General features: G+C 54.7%; 1 protein-coding gene and 1 pseudogene across 1 annotated transcript; both read left to right on the top strand.

The window, feature by feature from the left end:
- Nucleotides 1–2,717: 2,717 nt before the first annotated feature.
- On the top strand, nucleotides 2,718–6,473 carry ADRA2A (adrenoceptor alpha 2A). The gene has a single exon (XM_057735594.1). It carries the CDS (start codon nucleotides 3,678–3,680, stop codon nucleotides 5,073–5,075), a length of 1,398 nt encoding a protein of 465 aa, XP_057591577.1. The 5' UTR covers nucleotides 2,718–3,677; the 3' UTR covers nucleotides 5,076–6,473.
- A 3,678-nt stretch (nucleotides 6,474–10,151) lies between these two features.
- The window catches only part of LOC130854181 (acylpyruvase FAHD1, mitochondrial-like), a 56,890-nt pseudogene continuing 51,250 nt past the window's right edge, over nucleotides 10,152–15,791 (top strand).

Raw genomic sequence — 15,791 nt, 5'->3', positions numbered from 1 at the left:
TCCCAAGGAGCTTTGTTAAAATACACACTCTTCATTCCATTGCAGACCTGATGAATCATAATTACCCTGGTGGAGCACCAGTAAGTATATTTCACCTTCCCAGCCAATGCTCATATACAGGCCTGGTTAAGAATTATTGTCTTTGTAGATATCTCTTTGCTCAATGCTGTCTCACTCAGCAAGCACAGCATTAAATTTTCTAGAAAAAAAAAAAGGCATCCACACAGCTTTTTAAAGCTCAGAGATACTGACCCTGAGTGTCAAACTAAGGCAGAGCCTTTGGTGATAAGGTACGTATATCAAGAGGAAGAACTCTACATATAAAGGGGTTCTGTATATAGCCCTGGACATGTTGCAATGTGGAACTTAACAAAAGGCAGCTATTATTATTAATAATTGTTGTGTATTGGCCTCTGAGACCCTAGATCCTTGAAAAGCCTATTTCCACTTTAGGAGAAAAGACTGCAAACCCAGGAATTAAGAAACTGACTGGCTGTTTGGGAAGCATTTAGAAAATGTGACAAGAGGTGTCATACACAGGCTTGCAGCAGAGATTCCAAGAAAGGAAAGCACTGTGGCCTCTGTTTTCATTTCCCTTTTTGCTTCTGAAATGAGATAGGAAGGAGAGATGTGTGTCAGCAGCTGGTGTGGAGATGGGAGGCAATGGCCTCTCAAAACTCAGTCCCTAAGGTCTGGGAACAACACTGTGAAGTTCAGATTGCCATGGGCTTTGATTTTTGTCTCTCTTAGCATTCATACTTCAGGTTTGGGGCTCCTAGTTTCTGTGCAAAGGTGAGTGTAACCACATTTCCAGCTGAGCCTGGTGCAGTCTCTGCCCCCTGACAGGAGAAGATGGAAAATAATGGACTCAATAGAGGAAGGAAATTCTGCCTTAACTTTCTTTAGATGCTCCAGAAGAGGGGATAAGAAAGGCTCTTCAGAATTAAGACTCGAAAGGGAGGTCATCCCACTGGAACAAAGATTGGGAGATTAAGGTACTCAAGTCACATGAGACACCTGCGAAGTACTTTGAAAAGTACAGACTTCAGGACTATCTACATCAAGAGGAACAACATCAATCACTGTATCACTGGCTGTATCACTGGTGGGGGCTGTAGGCATCAGCTGGTGTTGAAGGTGATGCTCAAGGTCCTTAATTTAGTCTTCAGCCCCTAAGCCTGAACCCTGCTGGGCAGAGAGGCAATCTGTTCAGTCCTTAGAACTTCCAGCTTAGTTGACTACATAAGGTATTTTGATTTAGTAGGTCCTTAAATAAGACAATTTTTCTTCAGGCCTAATCTCTCTCCTGCTGACAGTTCCTATCCTCTTGGGCCTCACCCTTAAACTGCCTGCTGTTTATTTGAAAAGTGCAGATAGCACAATACAAGCTGGTACTCTAGCAACCGTTAAAATCTATCTCAGGGCATCTAGCATGCAGAAGAAAACTGCACTCACCCCCACTCCGTGCTATTCCTATCAGAGAGAACATGGAAAATATTCTCTCTTCCCTTGGCTGGCATCCTCCCCTTACTGAAAGACAGAGTGTGTGCATCTGAAATGGGAGTGTGGTGGGGGGTGGAGTCTAGCTTTCCTCAACAAAGACACAATGGTTCAGAGAAGACCGGAGCAGAGCATCCAGCCAGGCAGGATACGGGCCTCTCGAATCTGCGGGAAGGGTGGCTGCCCTGTGCCGGTCCAGGGTGGGATGTCAGTCCTGAGCTCTGATGCCTGCAGAGCCTTCCTGATGTGACTTTATCAGACCAATCCTCACTCTCGTCGGGGGAGAGGGTAGACACACAAGAGTGTACGCTTTAGGAAGATTTCTGCAACATGACAAAGTGCAATTAAAAATCTGGGTTCTCTTCTCCTGAGCTTGGACACAAACTTGTCCTGAGATGGGCGAAGGCTGTGCAGGCAAAGGACTGCAGGGGCAGGAGTGGGCTCCAGGCGCTGGCTGGTAGCTTCGCAGCGGTGACGGCGAGCGGCCGGCAGGTGTCAGTGCGCCCTCGCTCTGCCGGCACGCGCGGCCTCCGCTCCAGGACCCCTCCTCATCGCGATCTAGGGGGCGCGGTTCAGACCCGGGCCGCTCTTGTCCCTCAGACAGCTCTGCAGCTGGGACCACAAGTGGCCGCCTCTCCCCACAGCGGAGCTCTGAACCTAGGCGGGGCTCGCTCCCCGCGGGGTGCTTCCCATTCCCCTCCAGGGGCTGGATCCAAACTTGAGCCTTCCTCTCTCACCAGCCCCACTCGCCCCACCGCCAGGAGCGTTTGCGGAAAAGTGTTGCCCGGGCCAGGGTGGGGCTGCTCCGGATGCAACCCGTGCCGGTGGTTGCGTCTCCCGATTCGGCCGGGGGTCCCCAACACCCTTTCCTCCCGGGTCTCACTCAGCTCGATGTGGGCAGCCCTGGGTGCCCGATGCGTTCTGCTCGGCGGGCCTAGAGATGCTTGGCCAAGTCCCAGCAGAGACCGCTCCCCACTTCCCCGGCAAGCTCTATAAATCCCTCGCTTAAGGTACCCGCCTCCCCAAAGGGCCGGTCTCGCCAGGGGGGCAGGGCTACAGTGGGTCTGGCGCCCAGCGCGGGCGCTAGACCCGCGGAGGGGAGGCGCAAGGGGCGGGGGAGGGTCGGCTTCCCACGTGGGGGTGACGCCGGCTGCTCGGCAACGCGGGCTTGATCCTGGGGCTATAAAACCAGTCCACCGTGAGCGCGGCGGAGAAGCAGCGGCCCCGGCTTCCGTGCAGACGCCCAGCAGCCGGCGCGCCGCCGCCCGGCCACCTCCGGCGCCTTCTCCCCCCAGCCCTGCGCTCCTGCCCCAACTCACGCTGCCCTCGGACCCCAGCTGTCCCGTCGCGCTCAGCGCCGGAAGCTCGCCGGGCCGACGCCCAGGAGACCCCCTGCCTCGGCCGCGGCTCCTGGAGGGCCGATAGCCCACCCGCCCCGGCCCGCCTGAGGACGGGGGCGCCTTCATGCGGCCCCCACCCCCCTCACTCCTCCGCCGCCGCCTCCGAGCTCCGCGCGCTGCGCCCCAGCCCCAGCAGGGCACGCAACTTTGGAAGTCCCGCGGCGCTCCGAGAGGCGGCAGAGTCCGCACCCTGGCCCCAGCGCGCGCCCCGCCGGCCCCGCCGCGTCTGGGGGAAGAGAGAGAGTCGGTAATCGCTTCGGGGATGTAAGGAGACAGACATAGGACCCTGAGCCAGCATCAGCACCTCTCGGCTGCCTCCCGGGGTGGGGGCGGGCCCCGCACACGGTAAGACCTCCCTCTTGCTTTTGCTCAGGCTCAAGAGTCAAAGATATAGATACAGATATATTTCCTGTTATCCTTCCAAGTCATCAGGCCACCGCTGATTTTTGTTCTCTCTTCTTGAAGAATCAATCTCTCTTTCCCCATCGGCTCGACCTACTCTCTCCCGCCGCTTAGAAATAAAACTTGGCTGTGTTTAGGAGCTGGGAGCCAGAAGGCACCGACCCCGAGCGCCCGAAGCGCGGGACCGGGCGCGGTTCGCGGGAGCCGGGCCCATGGGCCGTTAGCGGTCCCCCAGCTCGGGCCCGGCCTCCCTGAGGCCCCTTCTCCATGTGAGGCGCGGCGGGGCGAGCGGGGCGCAGGGGGAAGAGGAGGACCCACGGGCGCCGGGCCGGAAGGCAGCTGGCAGCAGGCCCAGGCGAGCGGGCACCCGCGTTCATGTTCCGCCAGGAGCAGCCACTGGCCGAGGGCAGCTTCGCGCCCATGGGCTCTCTGCAGCCGGATGCGGGCAACGCGAGCTGGAACGGGACCGAAGCCCCGGGGGGCGGCGCCCGGGCCACCCCCTACTCCCTGCAGGTGACTCTGACGCTGGTGTGCCTGGCCGGCCTGCTCATGCTGTTCACTGTGTTCGGTAACGTGCTTGTCATCATTGCCGTGTTCACAAGCCGCGCGCTCAAGGCGCCCCAGAACCTCTTCCTGGTGTCTCTGGCCTCGGCCGACATCCTGGTGGCCACGCTTGTGATCCCTTTCTCGCTGGCCAACGAGGTCATGGGCTACTGGTACTTCGGCAAGGCGTGGTGTGAAATCTACCTGGCGCTCGACGTGCTCTTCTGCACGTCGTCCATCGTGCACCTGTGTGCCATCAGCCTGGATCGTTACTGGTCCATCACCCAGGCCATAGAATACAACCTGAAGCGCACGCCACGCCGCATCAAGGCCATCATCGTCACCGTGTGGGTCATCTCGGCCGTCATCTCCTTCCCGCCCCTCATCTCCATCGAGAAGAAGAGAGGCAGCGGTGGCCAGCAGCCGGACGAACCGCACTGCAAGATCAACGACCAGAAGTGGTACGTCATCTCGTCGTGCATCGGCTCCTTCTTCGCGCCCTGCCTCATCATGATCCTGGTCTACGTGCGCATCTACCAGATCGCCAAGCGCCGCACCCGCGTGCCGCCCAGTCGCCGGGGTCCTGAAGCCGCCGCCGCGCCGCCACGGGGCGCCGAGCGCAGGCCCAACGGCCTAGGCCCGGAGCGCGGCGTGGGCCCAGGGGGCGCCGAGGTCGAGTCGCTGCCGGCCCAGCTCAACGGTGCCCCGGGGGAGCCAGCGCCCGCAGGGCCGCGGGAGGCCGACGCGCTGGACCTCGAGGAGAGCTCTTCGTCGGAGCACGCCGAGCGGCCCGCGGGGCCCCGCAGGTCCGAGCGCGGTCCCCGGGCCAAGGGCAAGGCCCGGGCGAGCCAGGTGAAGCCCGGGGACAGCCTGCCGCGGCGCGGGCCGGGGGCGACGGGGCCGGGGACACCCGCGGCCGGGCACGGGGAGGAGCGCGGCGGGGGCGCCAAGGCGTCGCGCTGGCGCGGGCGGCAGAACCGCGAGAAGCGCTTCACCTTCGTGCTGGCGGTGGTCATCGGCGTGTTCGTGGTGTGCTGGTTCCCCTTCTTCTTCACCTACACGCTCACGGCCGTCGGCTGCTCGGTGCCGCGCACGCTCTTCAAGTTCTTCTTCTGGTTCGGCTACTGCAACAGCTCGCTGAACCCTGTCATCTACACCATCTTCAATCACGACTTCCGCCGCGCCTTCAAGAAGATCCTCTGCCGGGGGGACAGGAAGCGGATCGTGTGAGCCTGGAGTCCGCGCCCCGCGAACAGACCCGTGCCGAGCGCGGCAGCTGAGATCCAGGGGCGCGTCTACGCAGTCCCAGCACTCCGAAACCCGGGTCCTGCCTATTCTGAGTTTCTTGGCCCGAGGGTTGTCCTGCCGGCATCTGCGCTCTCCTACCAGAGAAAAGTACTGGCTGGGAGGGCCACACGGTCCCCCTCCCCCAGTTGTTGTTAAAGCTGCTTCTGACTCCGAGCCATCTTCCTGGGTCCTTGGGCAGCCCCCAAATCAGTATTGTTTCCTAAAAGTATTTTCACGAGAGCCCAGAGGGAATGGCTCACAAAGGGTTAATAGATGGGGGTACCCAGCCCTGGCTCTCCCCATCCCCCAAGTCTATTTTTAAACAAAAGCTCAGGGCAGCCCTGCCCTCCCTCCTACCCCCTCCCTTGTAAACATGCACTATTTTTGATAGTACATGGGGGTGGGGGTGGTCCCCAATGTCGCTCGGCCTTTGATGTTGGAATCCTGGCTGTTGGAGATGCCCTCCAGGCAGACACATCGTGTCTAGTTCAGGGCAAGCCTCTTTGCAATGTGAGCCCTTTTCTGGTGTCATTACCTCCCTCTGTGTCCCTTTCACCAGCAACTGGTGACTGTCCCTTGGGACTGGACCTGCTTTGAGATTTCCTGAGGGGGAACAGATTTCTGTCCTTTTTTCCCCCCTGTGCCTAACAGCATAATTGCCTTTTCCCGTGTAAATATTACAATGATGGACCAAGACAGAAGTAAATGAACCTTTCTGCCTTGCAGCAGCCCTGTGTATAAAGCCATTATCCTCTGATGCATCCCACTTCGCCCCAGTACCTCACTTTAAAACCTTCTCTTTCCAGTATCCCCTCCCCCCTTCGTCTGGGGCCACTGCTTGAAAAATATGTATGTTTCCATCTTGTATGTATGTGCACCCCTCCCTCCCCCAAAGTGCTGACTGTGGAAAATCTTTTACCTGCTGTTTTTAGACACAGAGAAGTGGAAATTATGTGGAAGAAGCAAACCTGATACAATTTGCTCAAGGTAAACAGTTTGAAGAGACAAATGGGCCTGCCAGACTGTACAGTTCCTGCCCCAAGAGCTCTTAGGTATCAAAGTGTGGTCCATTTTTCCTCCTTGTTTTTCCGGTTGAGATCAAGTCATTGATGAACTCCCAAAGTCAAGGGAGGAGGGCGGAGACCTTGTTTACATCCAAGTTTCCCCATGTTTTAGACAGAGACTCTTTAAGGCCTGCACTCTATTTCACTAAAGAAAAACTAACGTCAGCACATGTTGCTAATGACAGCGGATTTTTTTTTAAAATAAAAAGTTTACAGATCAAATGTGAAATAAATATGAGTTAAATGGTCTGTCTGTTATCTGAGTTTTCCACAGCATTAAGACTGGGAATATCTGAATTTATGTATATTTGAAATTAAAAAATACATATGCATTATAAAACACCTTTAAAAGTGTAACCAGTAACAAAGCTGCCATTTACAATGTGTTTCTTCTGCTCTGGACACAATAGTGAGTCTGTTATAAGCTGTTTCATTTACTCGTCCCCCAAACCCCATGAGATAGGTACTATTAGGATCCCCATTTAACAAGTGCAGAAACTGAGTCTCAGAAGGCAAGTGATTTGCTAAAGGTTAACCACAGTGGTGGGAGTGCACTGCATGCAGCGTGATCAGGTTCTAGGCTCTGCACTCTTCACCCAAGAGCCTTGCCAGAGTTACAGCACTAACACTTTGCAGAATGCTCCCAGAAGTGAGGTCTCTATGCAAGGTGCGCTGTATCCACAGAGCACGGGTTATGTCTTGAGTGTGTAGATATACACAAAGTGTGTACATGCTGCAAAGTATCTTTATGCCCTAAAGTGTGCTATACCTCCAAGTGTATATATCCTCCAAGTATGGTACATGCGTAAAGTGCGCCATGTACCCCAAAATGTGTACCACACCTTACAGTGATGATATACAATACGTGGTATACAGCCCGTAGTATGGTAGATGTACCAAGTATGGTTTTATAAATACCTAAATGGAACCCTGTATTAGTTGATGGCTTGAATCATCTCTGACCAAAGGCTGGGATTCTTCCTGTTGCATTCCTGTAATACCGAGTACCGTCCTGATGCCTAGGAGGGCTTAAGACCCCCACTCTGTGGTTATGGTGCTTTGAAGCTGGAAGGATCCTTAGAGATCCTGGAATTTAACCCCTCCTCTTCTGAGAGGAAGTGACTTTCTCAGGGTCCCACAGTTCTGGGTGACTTTCGGTTAGAAGCAGCTGACCAAGAGTGGGATTGTCCTTGGGTGTGTATAATCAGATGCTGCGCTGGTGAAGGAGAGCCGCTGCCTCAGGAGCTGGGTTTGAGGGGCAGTCACGAGCGACAGGTTGCTGTTTGGGGAAAGATAGGTTTGTAAGGCCAGCCGCCTACAACACACATGCAGCCCAGCTCTGGACGCCCCGGGAAGCAAGTCTTCAGCTCCCCACTAGGTGTTCCCTCTGCGTAGCACCTGCAACATCTCCTCATCTTATTAACTTCTTTGGGTGGGGGTATGTGCGAGGGTAGGTGTGCAAGAGTGGGAGGGCACAGAGCCCTGAGAAGTGATCTGGGCTTTGAGGGGCCTGGGAGAAGGAAGACCATTCTTCTAACCATTTGAGGAGTTTTGTTATAGGTGGGAAGGAGTTTCCACCATCATCAGGGTCCTCTGACACTGAAAACAGGGCGGTGGGCAGTCCCTTGGCTCAAAGACCCTTGCCTGGAGCTTCATAAGCCATGGCCTTTGGTACCTAGGCTGCCTGGTCTCAGGCTATGCCCTGCTCTCCACCCTCACCACAGCCTCCTCCTCCCTCCCCACTCAAGGCACCTATTGCCCTGGAAGGCAAACAGTGCCAGACAATAGGCCAGCCTGGCAGGTCTCCAGGAACTGGGCTGTGTGTCCCAGACACAGGGGCAGATACAAACACGGCTTGCTGTTAACTCTGTTCTGCTTTGTCTTCAGGGAAGTGGCCCTGCTCCTTGAGAAAGGGGGACGTGTGGGCACCGGTGCCACGGGGGGCAGGGCTCTGATGTCATTATCCGCCACCCCCACCCCATTCCAGCAGCGGAGACGCCTCAGAGGTGGAGGAGGCCTGGGCAAAGTGGGGGAGAGAGGGCCGGCGCCCAGGCTACGATGCTGGAGGCATCCCTGTTTGTTCACTGCAGAGGGCTCACGCCGCAGTCTGAAAGGTCTGGGGTGGGGAGGGGATTTGAGAAAGGTAAATGGCTCACTTGGGATCTCAGCCTAAAGATTAGGAGAGGAGACTGTCACCCTACAGCTTCCTGTCCACACCTCATCCTGATTATCTGGGCCTGTCTTTATGGTGGAATCTTCTATTTTATGTTGGGGCATCAAAAGTCACTGGCTTTGGGGTCTGAAGGGTGTCTTGCGAGATTCACTCCCACAGGGTGCCTGGCGTTGGGGGAGGGGCCGCCTTGTTTGCGCCCAGGCACCAGTGCTACATCCTCCCTGCAGGTCTTTGCTCAGTTTCTTCTGTGCTAAAGGGTTGGAGGAGAGAATGATGATGAGGTGGTTTAGGCTTTGCCCTCTCTATGATTCTAGAATTGCATCAGCGTTTTAGAGCTGGAAGGGTCCACCTACATCCTCAACTCCCATATTGTGCTGTGAGGGGAACTGAGAGGCCCTGAAAAGCATGCTGGTTCTGTGGCTTCCTGGGGTCCCTCGAGCCCGCTCCTCCCGCCTGACGCCACGGATATCCAACAGGAGTCCTTCTTTCTGCTGGACATGGTGAGGTGCTACAAAAACCTTGCCAGGCACTCTTCCAACCGTGAGTGCGCCTTGCAGAGCCCAGCACTCATCCCTGGGAAGCCAGCAGAGCTTAGGGCCTGGCCCGCACCTAGGAAGCATGAGGGCTGCATGGGGAGACAGCACGTGTCTGCGTGAGGCGCGAAGCAGCTGTGTAACCGTGATAGGCGGGGGCGCCAGTGGACGCTGAGGGTCCACTGAGGATCACAGGCATTTTTCAGTGAGCCTGTGGTGGGGGAGAGGACGCTGTGGCTGGGGCCTCAGGGAGTAAGGTGAGGGAGCTCAGAGATGCCAGGACTTTGGCTGAGGGAGGAGGGGTGGGAAGGCCGCTCTGGTTTTAGCAGCTGAGCCCCTTGCAGCAGTGCCAGGCCTAGGTGGTGCCCTGAGGCCCAGATCAGGCCCCAGATTTTGTTTCTCCAACCCCATCCCTGGGGATAGCCTGGCAAGTAACAGCATTCCCATTTGGAGACAACCATCAGGAAGCCTACCTCCCCAGCTCAAGCAGAGTAGCAGGATCCAGGTACCCAGAACCAGGGCTCAACGTCGCCCTCCCCTGCGGGCCTCTGCCCTGGGACCTGCTGTTCCCCGCGGTGGGCCTGGAGCCTGGGATGCAGGAAAGGGCGCCTTCCTCAGCAGAGGGCACACTTGTGAGGGAAGCCCTGTGAAGTCACTGAGTGCAGTCACAAACACTGGGGTTTGTTTTGGAAATAGCATCAATCTCTTTGATTATCAGAAGTCGTGGGGGGTAGAGTTAAACAGAAAAGGAAACAGGCCCTGTTGGGAAGAGCATTAGGAGGCCTGGGTTCTTGTGCCAGCTTCAGCTTTTACCAGCGGTGTGACCTTGCGCTCAGTCTTTTCTGAGCCCCCATGTCTTCATTATAACATGAAAATGACTGGTCTGGATCCATGTTATTTAAAAGCTTGTTCCATGGAGTTTATTTAACTATAAAATCAATCTCAATCTCTCTGTTTCTCTCGCCCATTTATCATCTGCCTCTCTGTCTGTCTGTCTATGCATCCACATCATGTAGCTGACGAAATGCCTGTACCTTGAACACGTACCTTTTCTTTAGGACCTCTCAGAGCCTTGGCTGTGCCAGTGTGGATTGTGATTCCCCGAGAGGAGCTGACATGCTGTGCTGTGTCTCCCAAACTCCCTGGACCGCTGACTTTCACTTTCCACAGAGCATCGCAGGGAATTTTGTTTGCTGGAACACTTGTTGGGTCTCGCTGTGCTAAGGGATCTCACTGGGCTTTTCCGTTGATGGGTTTTGAGCTTCTACGAGATGCCGGCTCTGCTCTCCTTGTCCCCGCCTTAGGTGAGGCCCACTGGCTCACCTAAGAGAACAAATGTTCTTTCTGGGGACAGCCGGCTCTAAGAGTCATTGGCCTTGCTGAGGTTTCGGGTAAAAGTGAGTTCGGTGTGTTTTTCGAATGTGGGCTATGCCTTTGTGTGTGTGTGTGTGTGTAAACATGTGAATAAGTGTGTGTGTGTGTGTTCATGTCTGAAAGTAGGTTTGACTGTGTCTCTCTGTGTGTGAATAGGTTCAACCTGTGTGAAATGGATATTATGGTCACCAGGATCCGGGGAGTTGAGGGTAGATGTGCGTGTACTGCACGGAGAGGTCACGGGGGGCATGAAAGGCACAGCAGGGTTCCATCCTCACTACAGCACCCCCCTCCAGCTTGTGAGAAGGCTCTGCCTCCCCATTCCCCGTGAAGCAGTCCCACTCCCCTACCCGGCAGTGGAGCCCAGCCAGAAGGAGGAGGCTGGGAGGATGGGGTGGGGTGTTTTGGAGAAGCTGACACTGGTTCTCTAGCAGTTTCTTTAGCAGCCAGGCTGTGCTGTTCTCCGTGGAAGGGGAGTCTGACCCCAGGGAGTTCAGGAGGGTGTGGGAGGCTGGGTGGGAGTGGCCTTTGAGGCTCTTTCTAGTCTATTCAAGGGCAGGAACGTGGGGCCTCTTTGGGATCTTCATCTGAGAAAAACAAGATAGTGTGCTGAGAAGGGGTGAGTGAAGAGAGATTAAGAAGCAGCTCTGTACCAGATGCCGCAGGGTTAAACCGACCAGGGGCAGTGAAGCACCCTGAGACCTCCTCGGTGGGAGCAGTTGGGGGTGAGGGGAGGGAGCTGTAACCCAAACTGTTAGAACTGCAGTTTGTGGGGAGGATGCCTGGAAGGTGCTCTTGGTCGAGGTAGCCAAAGGGCAGCCAAAAGAAAGCCGGGGGGATCAACACCTGCCCCGCTCCCCCAACCCCCCAGCACCCACACCTGCTGGGGTCTGCCCCCAGCCAGGACCAGAGAGCGCAGCAGACGACGAGGAAGGCAGCCGCTCCCGGGGGCCGCCTTCCGGGGCTCGGAGCAGGTGGGCAACGGCAGGGGCGGGCAGGCACTGCCCAGCGCGGGACCCACCACCTGAGAAAGGCCGAGCGGTGCCGCTTTGGGGGACAGGCTGGAGCGAGGTCAGCACCTAGTTCCTTCAGTTTGTCCACGGCCAGCTGTGTGGGCCCGTGGGCAGGTGTCGAAGAGAAACACAGGCCCTCCTTCCTCCCGGACTTCGTGGATGGGAGGGCTTGTGTTGGGGTTGTGATGAGCTTGGCCAGACTGTGCACACACACAGACACACAGACACACAGACATACAGACCCAGACGCACACACCTGGCAGCTGGAGCGTCAGGTGGGAGAGAGCCCCAGACACCCTGTGGCTGGCTCTTGGCCAAAGTTCTCTAGACTATCCTCACATCTGTGGCTCAGGCCCAGCTTAGGAGGCCAAGAAGCGGGTGCCAAGCCGCCTGGCAGTGATGACCCGGGACACTTGGTCCTGGGTGAAGAGCGGTGGGGACTGGCTGAGGTCTGTGACCGCGTCTGTCCCCTGGGTATACTAGGGATTCGTCTGCTCCTTGCTTGGCCCCTGTGGGGCACCCCTTAGCCTTCCTTCCCAGCATATACACACCTTCAGCATTCTCTCTCATGTGTTGGCCCCAGAGGAGGCACTGAGAGTTTTAACGCATGATAGATTCCTTTCTTCATTCATTCTTTCATTCGTTCGTTCATTCCCTCAACAACTGTTTTTTGGAGCTGTCCCCAAACTCACATCATTGATAGCGCTCTATTCGTGCTTGGTGCTGGGGAGAGTGGTGAAGAGATAATTAGGAGCTTTACCCCACGGAGCTGTTCTTTTGTGGGGGAGTCAGATGTTAAGTGGGTACTGAGGAATGGTAAGTAAGTTGACAAGGGTGAGACAGTGGCTGACAGGGACTCCCCGTAGGCGGGCACCTGGCCTGGGCTAAGGTGTCGGGGGAGGGGGACTGGAGAAGTGACAGCTGGCTGAGAGCTGAGGGATGGGCAGGAATAGGTGTGGCAAAGGGACTGGGGGTGTGAGGGGGTGCACCAGATGTTCAAGCAACTAAATGAAGTCCACTTTGGTTGGAGCACGTGTCATGAGAGGCTGAAAGGAGGGAGAGAGGCTGGATCACGCAGCCACCTGGAGAGATTTGGGGCCAGATCATGCAGCCACCTGGAGAGATTTATCTTGAGGGCACTGGGGAGCCCCTGGGGGGCTTTTAAGCAGAGGATGAGCGTGATCAGATTTTTGTTTGTGTGTTTGTTTGGAACAATATTCTGGCTGCTGGGTGGAGACGGATAGGGTGGGGTGTATTGGGAGCCAGAATCCAGAGATGACAGTGGCCTGGAAAGTTTAGGGCCCCTGCCCACCCTGAGGGCACTCAGAGGCAGTGCCAGGCTCGATGCAGACCCAGATACTGGGATTTCAGAGGTGCCCTTGCTTGCAGAGTACTGGGCACCACCTCCGCCACCCTCTACGAATTTCCATCTCTAGAGGGTGGTTCCCAGGCTCAGAGCTCCCTGTTCCCATTTCCCCAAAAACATCTTGAAGCGTTAACTCAGTCCGTCTTGGTCTGTAGACTGAAGCGGTCGTGAGACCTGGTCTGACTCACCGGCTGTTCTGAACCTCGGCCCCGGTCGGGGAGGATTAGAGGAGACCACGTGTGCTGCGCTGAGCTCCAGAGGCTCGTCGGCAATGCAGGAGCACGAGAGTCGGAGGCCCTCGACACCCCGTGGATTCCACTTGGGATCAGACGATCTGGTAATCCCCCAATCTGGGACTCGCCCCTCTTACTCCTGCACCAGACTTAACCAGCCCCTTCCAGAAGAAAACCCCTCTGTTTGCAAGAAGTTCAGGAAACCTGTAACTTGGCACACCTGTCTGCTCTGCCTGCCACGAGGTGCTCTCAGCTGCAGACCCACGGCTCCTGCGCACCTCTTCCCCGGACTCTCCGCACCTGCTTGTTTGCTTAAAACCCAGTCCCTACGCTTTCAACATGTGCTTATTCGCCAGCAAGCTCTGTCTCCCAGGAGTTCCCAGAGAATGTGTGTCCAGGTCTTGGAGGGAGTGGCTGGCGTTTCTAGGAAGGACATTTTCAAGTTAAGACTTGGGAGTCAGAAGACCTGATTGCAATCCTCGTTCTATCGCATTGCTTTGATTTTAACTTTGAACAGATGACCAAGCCTCATTTCCCCCACTGTAGCTTGGAGACGATTGTTCCTAGCGTTTTAATGAGTTGCCCAGACCAGTGCTTGCGTAGGGTAGAGACCAGTACTGCTGACCTTTTCTGCTCCGTTTTGGATGCTGCTCTGGGCTGAGCCGGACTGGGCTGGCCAGTTTGGGTGGTGTCAGCATCCCGCCCTTAGAACCGCTGTTTTAGGGAGATTTGTGATGGCGATTTGAACTGTTAGGCTCTTAGCTTTCTCTCTTTCCAGCCAGGTGAAAGGAAGACCTTGTGTTCTTTATTAGAGCCAGAGGGTGGGACTGGATGGACTCCAAGACCCACACCAGACCCATGGTGACCATGATGGTTTCTCGGGAAGCAGCCCTGAAACGGAGGTCTTCTGATGGCCAGGTTAGTGCTCTTCTCTGCTTTGCTGCACCCCAGGCTGGTTTTACTGTGTCCTGATGATAGCACTCTTGTTCTTGCCTCCGTAACTCCACCCTTTGCCGGCTGCCTAGCAAAATCACACCCAAATTTTAAAGCCAAGCTATACCACAGTACTCTTTAATGTTAATAGTGGGAGATCAGATTATTCCAGGGCTTAACCCTTGGGTCTGACTCCCTATCAACTTCCCTCCCTGTCCCTGAAGGTGGTAAATGGGGGTGCATGGAAGGGGTACCATGCTGCCGCTCAAGGGGCTGCTCCTGGGCTTGCCCCCCGCCCAAGCCCATCCTCCAAGGCTCCAAGGGAGTGTCTTTCCACCACTCCTTCTTGCTCAAATGGTTTGAGGCCGAGGACTGGTGTCTTCTCTAACTCTACTGTGCCCACTTCCTGGGGGAGATTTTGTAAGAAGAGTTTCAGACATAAACCAAGAGGAAAACATGAGAAATGCAAATACTTTGCTTCTGGAAAGATCTCTCCCCTTTCAGCCACCCCTAGCCTACAAGTTCTCCCAAGCTCTCCAGCACCTGGGGAAGAGGAGCTTGGATTTTGGTGTTAGAAATGGGGTCACGCTGTGGCTGCATCTCTAGCTGTGTATATGAACTTGAACAAGTTGTTTCCTTTTCACGAACACCAAAATCCTTCTCTGAAAAATGAGTGAAGTATTACCTTTTTCCACGGTGTCATGGCTGCATGGTTATCATGTCATATCCATATTTATCATGTTTTATCCATGAGAATTTAAGTTCCACAAGGGGAGGGACTTTGTTATCTGCTGAATCTCAGGCACCTGCAACTCATAGCAGGAACCCAATAAACATTTGTTAGATGAATGAGTGAACGACGCTTAGTGTGAAGTACACCCGGGGCAGTAGACATGTCCACTGAGAACCAGGTTAAAACACAGAATGGTGAGTGCAAAGGTGAAGGCATGTTGTCAGGTGGGAAAAGGGAAGCCTAAAGCAGGTGCACATACCATGTGATGCTCCCCACATATACATGCTCACTGGGTAGGACAGAACAGAGGGTGTACTGTCCAGCAGAGAAGAACCTGTCTGCAGGTGGATGAAGTCCCTTCTCCTAAAGGTACTTAAGCAGGGGTTGATTTTGTAAAAGGTTTTTTCTCTGGGCTCAGGTTGAATCAACCAAATTCACAGTTCTTCTGACCTCCAAGAACTGTGGTTCTGCTGTGTTTAGGTGCCTGAAATGACTAGAGAATGAAGGCAGATGTGCCAGGGTATGTGGACAGACCTAAAGGCTGTAGAGGTCCCAAGAGGCCTGAGGTGGGCTGGAGGGTCCTGGAGGGATCCCCAGAGGGAAGACCTTTGTGCAGGGCCTGGAGAGTAGAGAGGAGTATGTCTATATCTATCTATCATCTATTTTTATATATCTATATATCTCTCAGGCTGTCAAATGAGTGCTTGGGGATATGGAAAAGGGTTTCAGCTTCTAAACCCAGAGAGATAGTGTATTAGTCAGGGTTCTCCAGACAACAGAACCAGTAGGATATGTGTGTGTGTGTGTATCACTATATCTATCTATCTATCTACCTACCTACCTACCTAGCTATCCATGTAGATTAACTTTAGAGAATTGGCTCACACAGCTGTGCAGGCTGGCAAGTTCAACATTTATAGGGTAGGCTGGCAGGCTGGAGGCCCAGCAAAGAGCTGCAGTTTGAGTCCAAATGTGATCTGGCAGAATCTCCTCTTGCTTGGGGGAGGTCAGTCTTTTCGGGTAAAGCCCCCAGCGGACTGGATGAGGCCCACCCACACTATGGATGGCAACCCGTTTTACTCAAAGACTACTTATTCAAATGTTAATCTCATCTAAAAAAACACCGTCTCGGAAACATCTTGAATAAATTTTAATCAAATATCTGCATACTGTGGCCTAGCCATTTCATTCTGCAAATACATATGTTATATATCTATAATTAACCATCATAGACAGG

The sequence above is a fragment of the Hippopotamus amphibius genome, chromosome 5 (genome assembly GCF_030028045.1).
Source record: "Hippopotamus amphibius kiboko isolate mHipAmp2 chromosome 5, mHipAmp2.hap2, whole genome shotgun sequence".
In the NCBI taxonomy this organism is placed as follows: domain Eukaryota; kingdom Metazoa; phylum Chordata; class Mammalia; order Artiodactyla; family Hippopotamidae; genus Hippopotamus; species Hippopotamus amphibius.
Note: the sequence above shows the minus strand (reverse complement) of the source record. Positions and strands in the feature narration are given on the sequence as shown.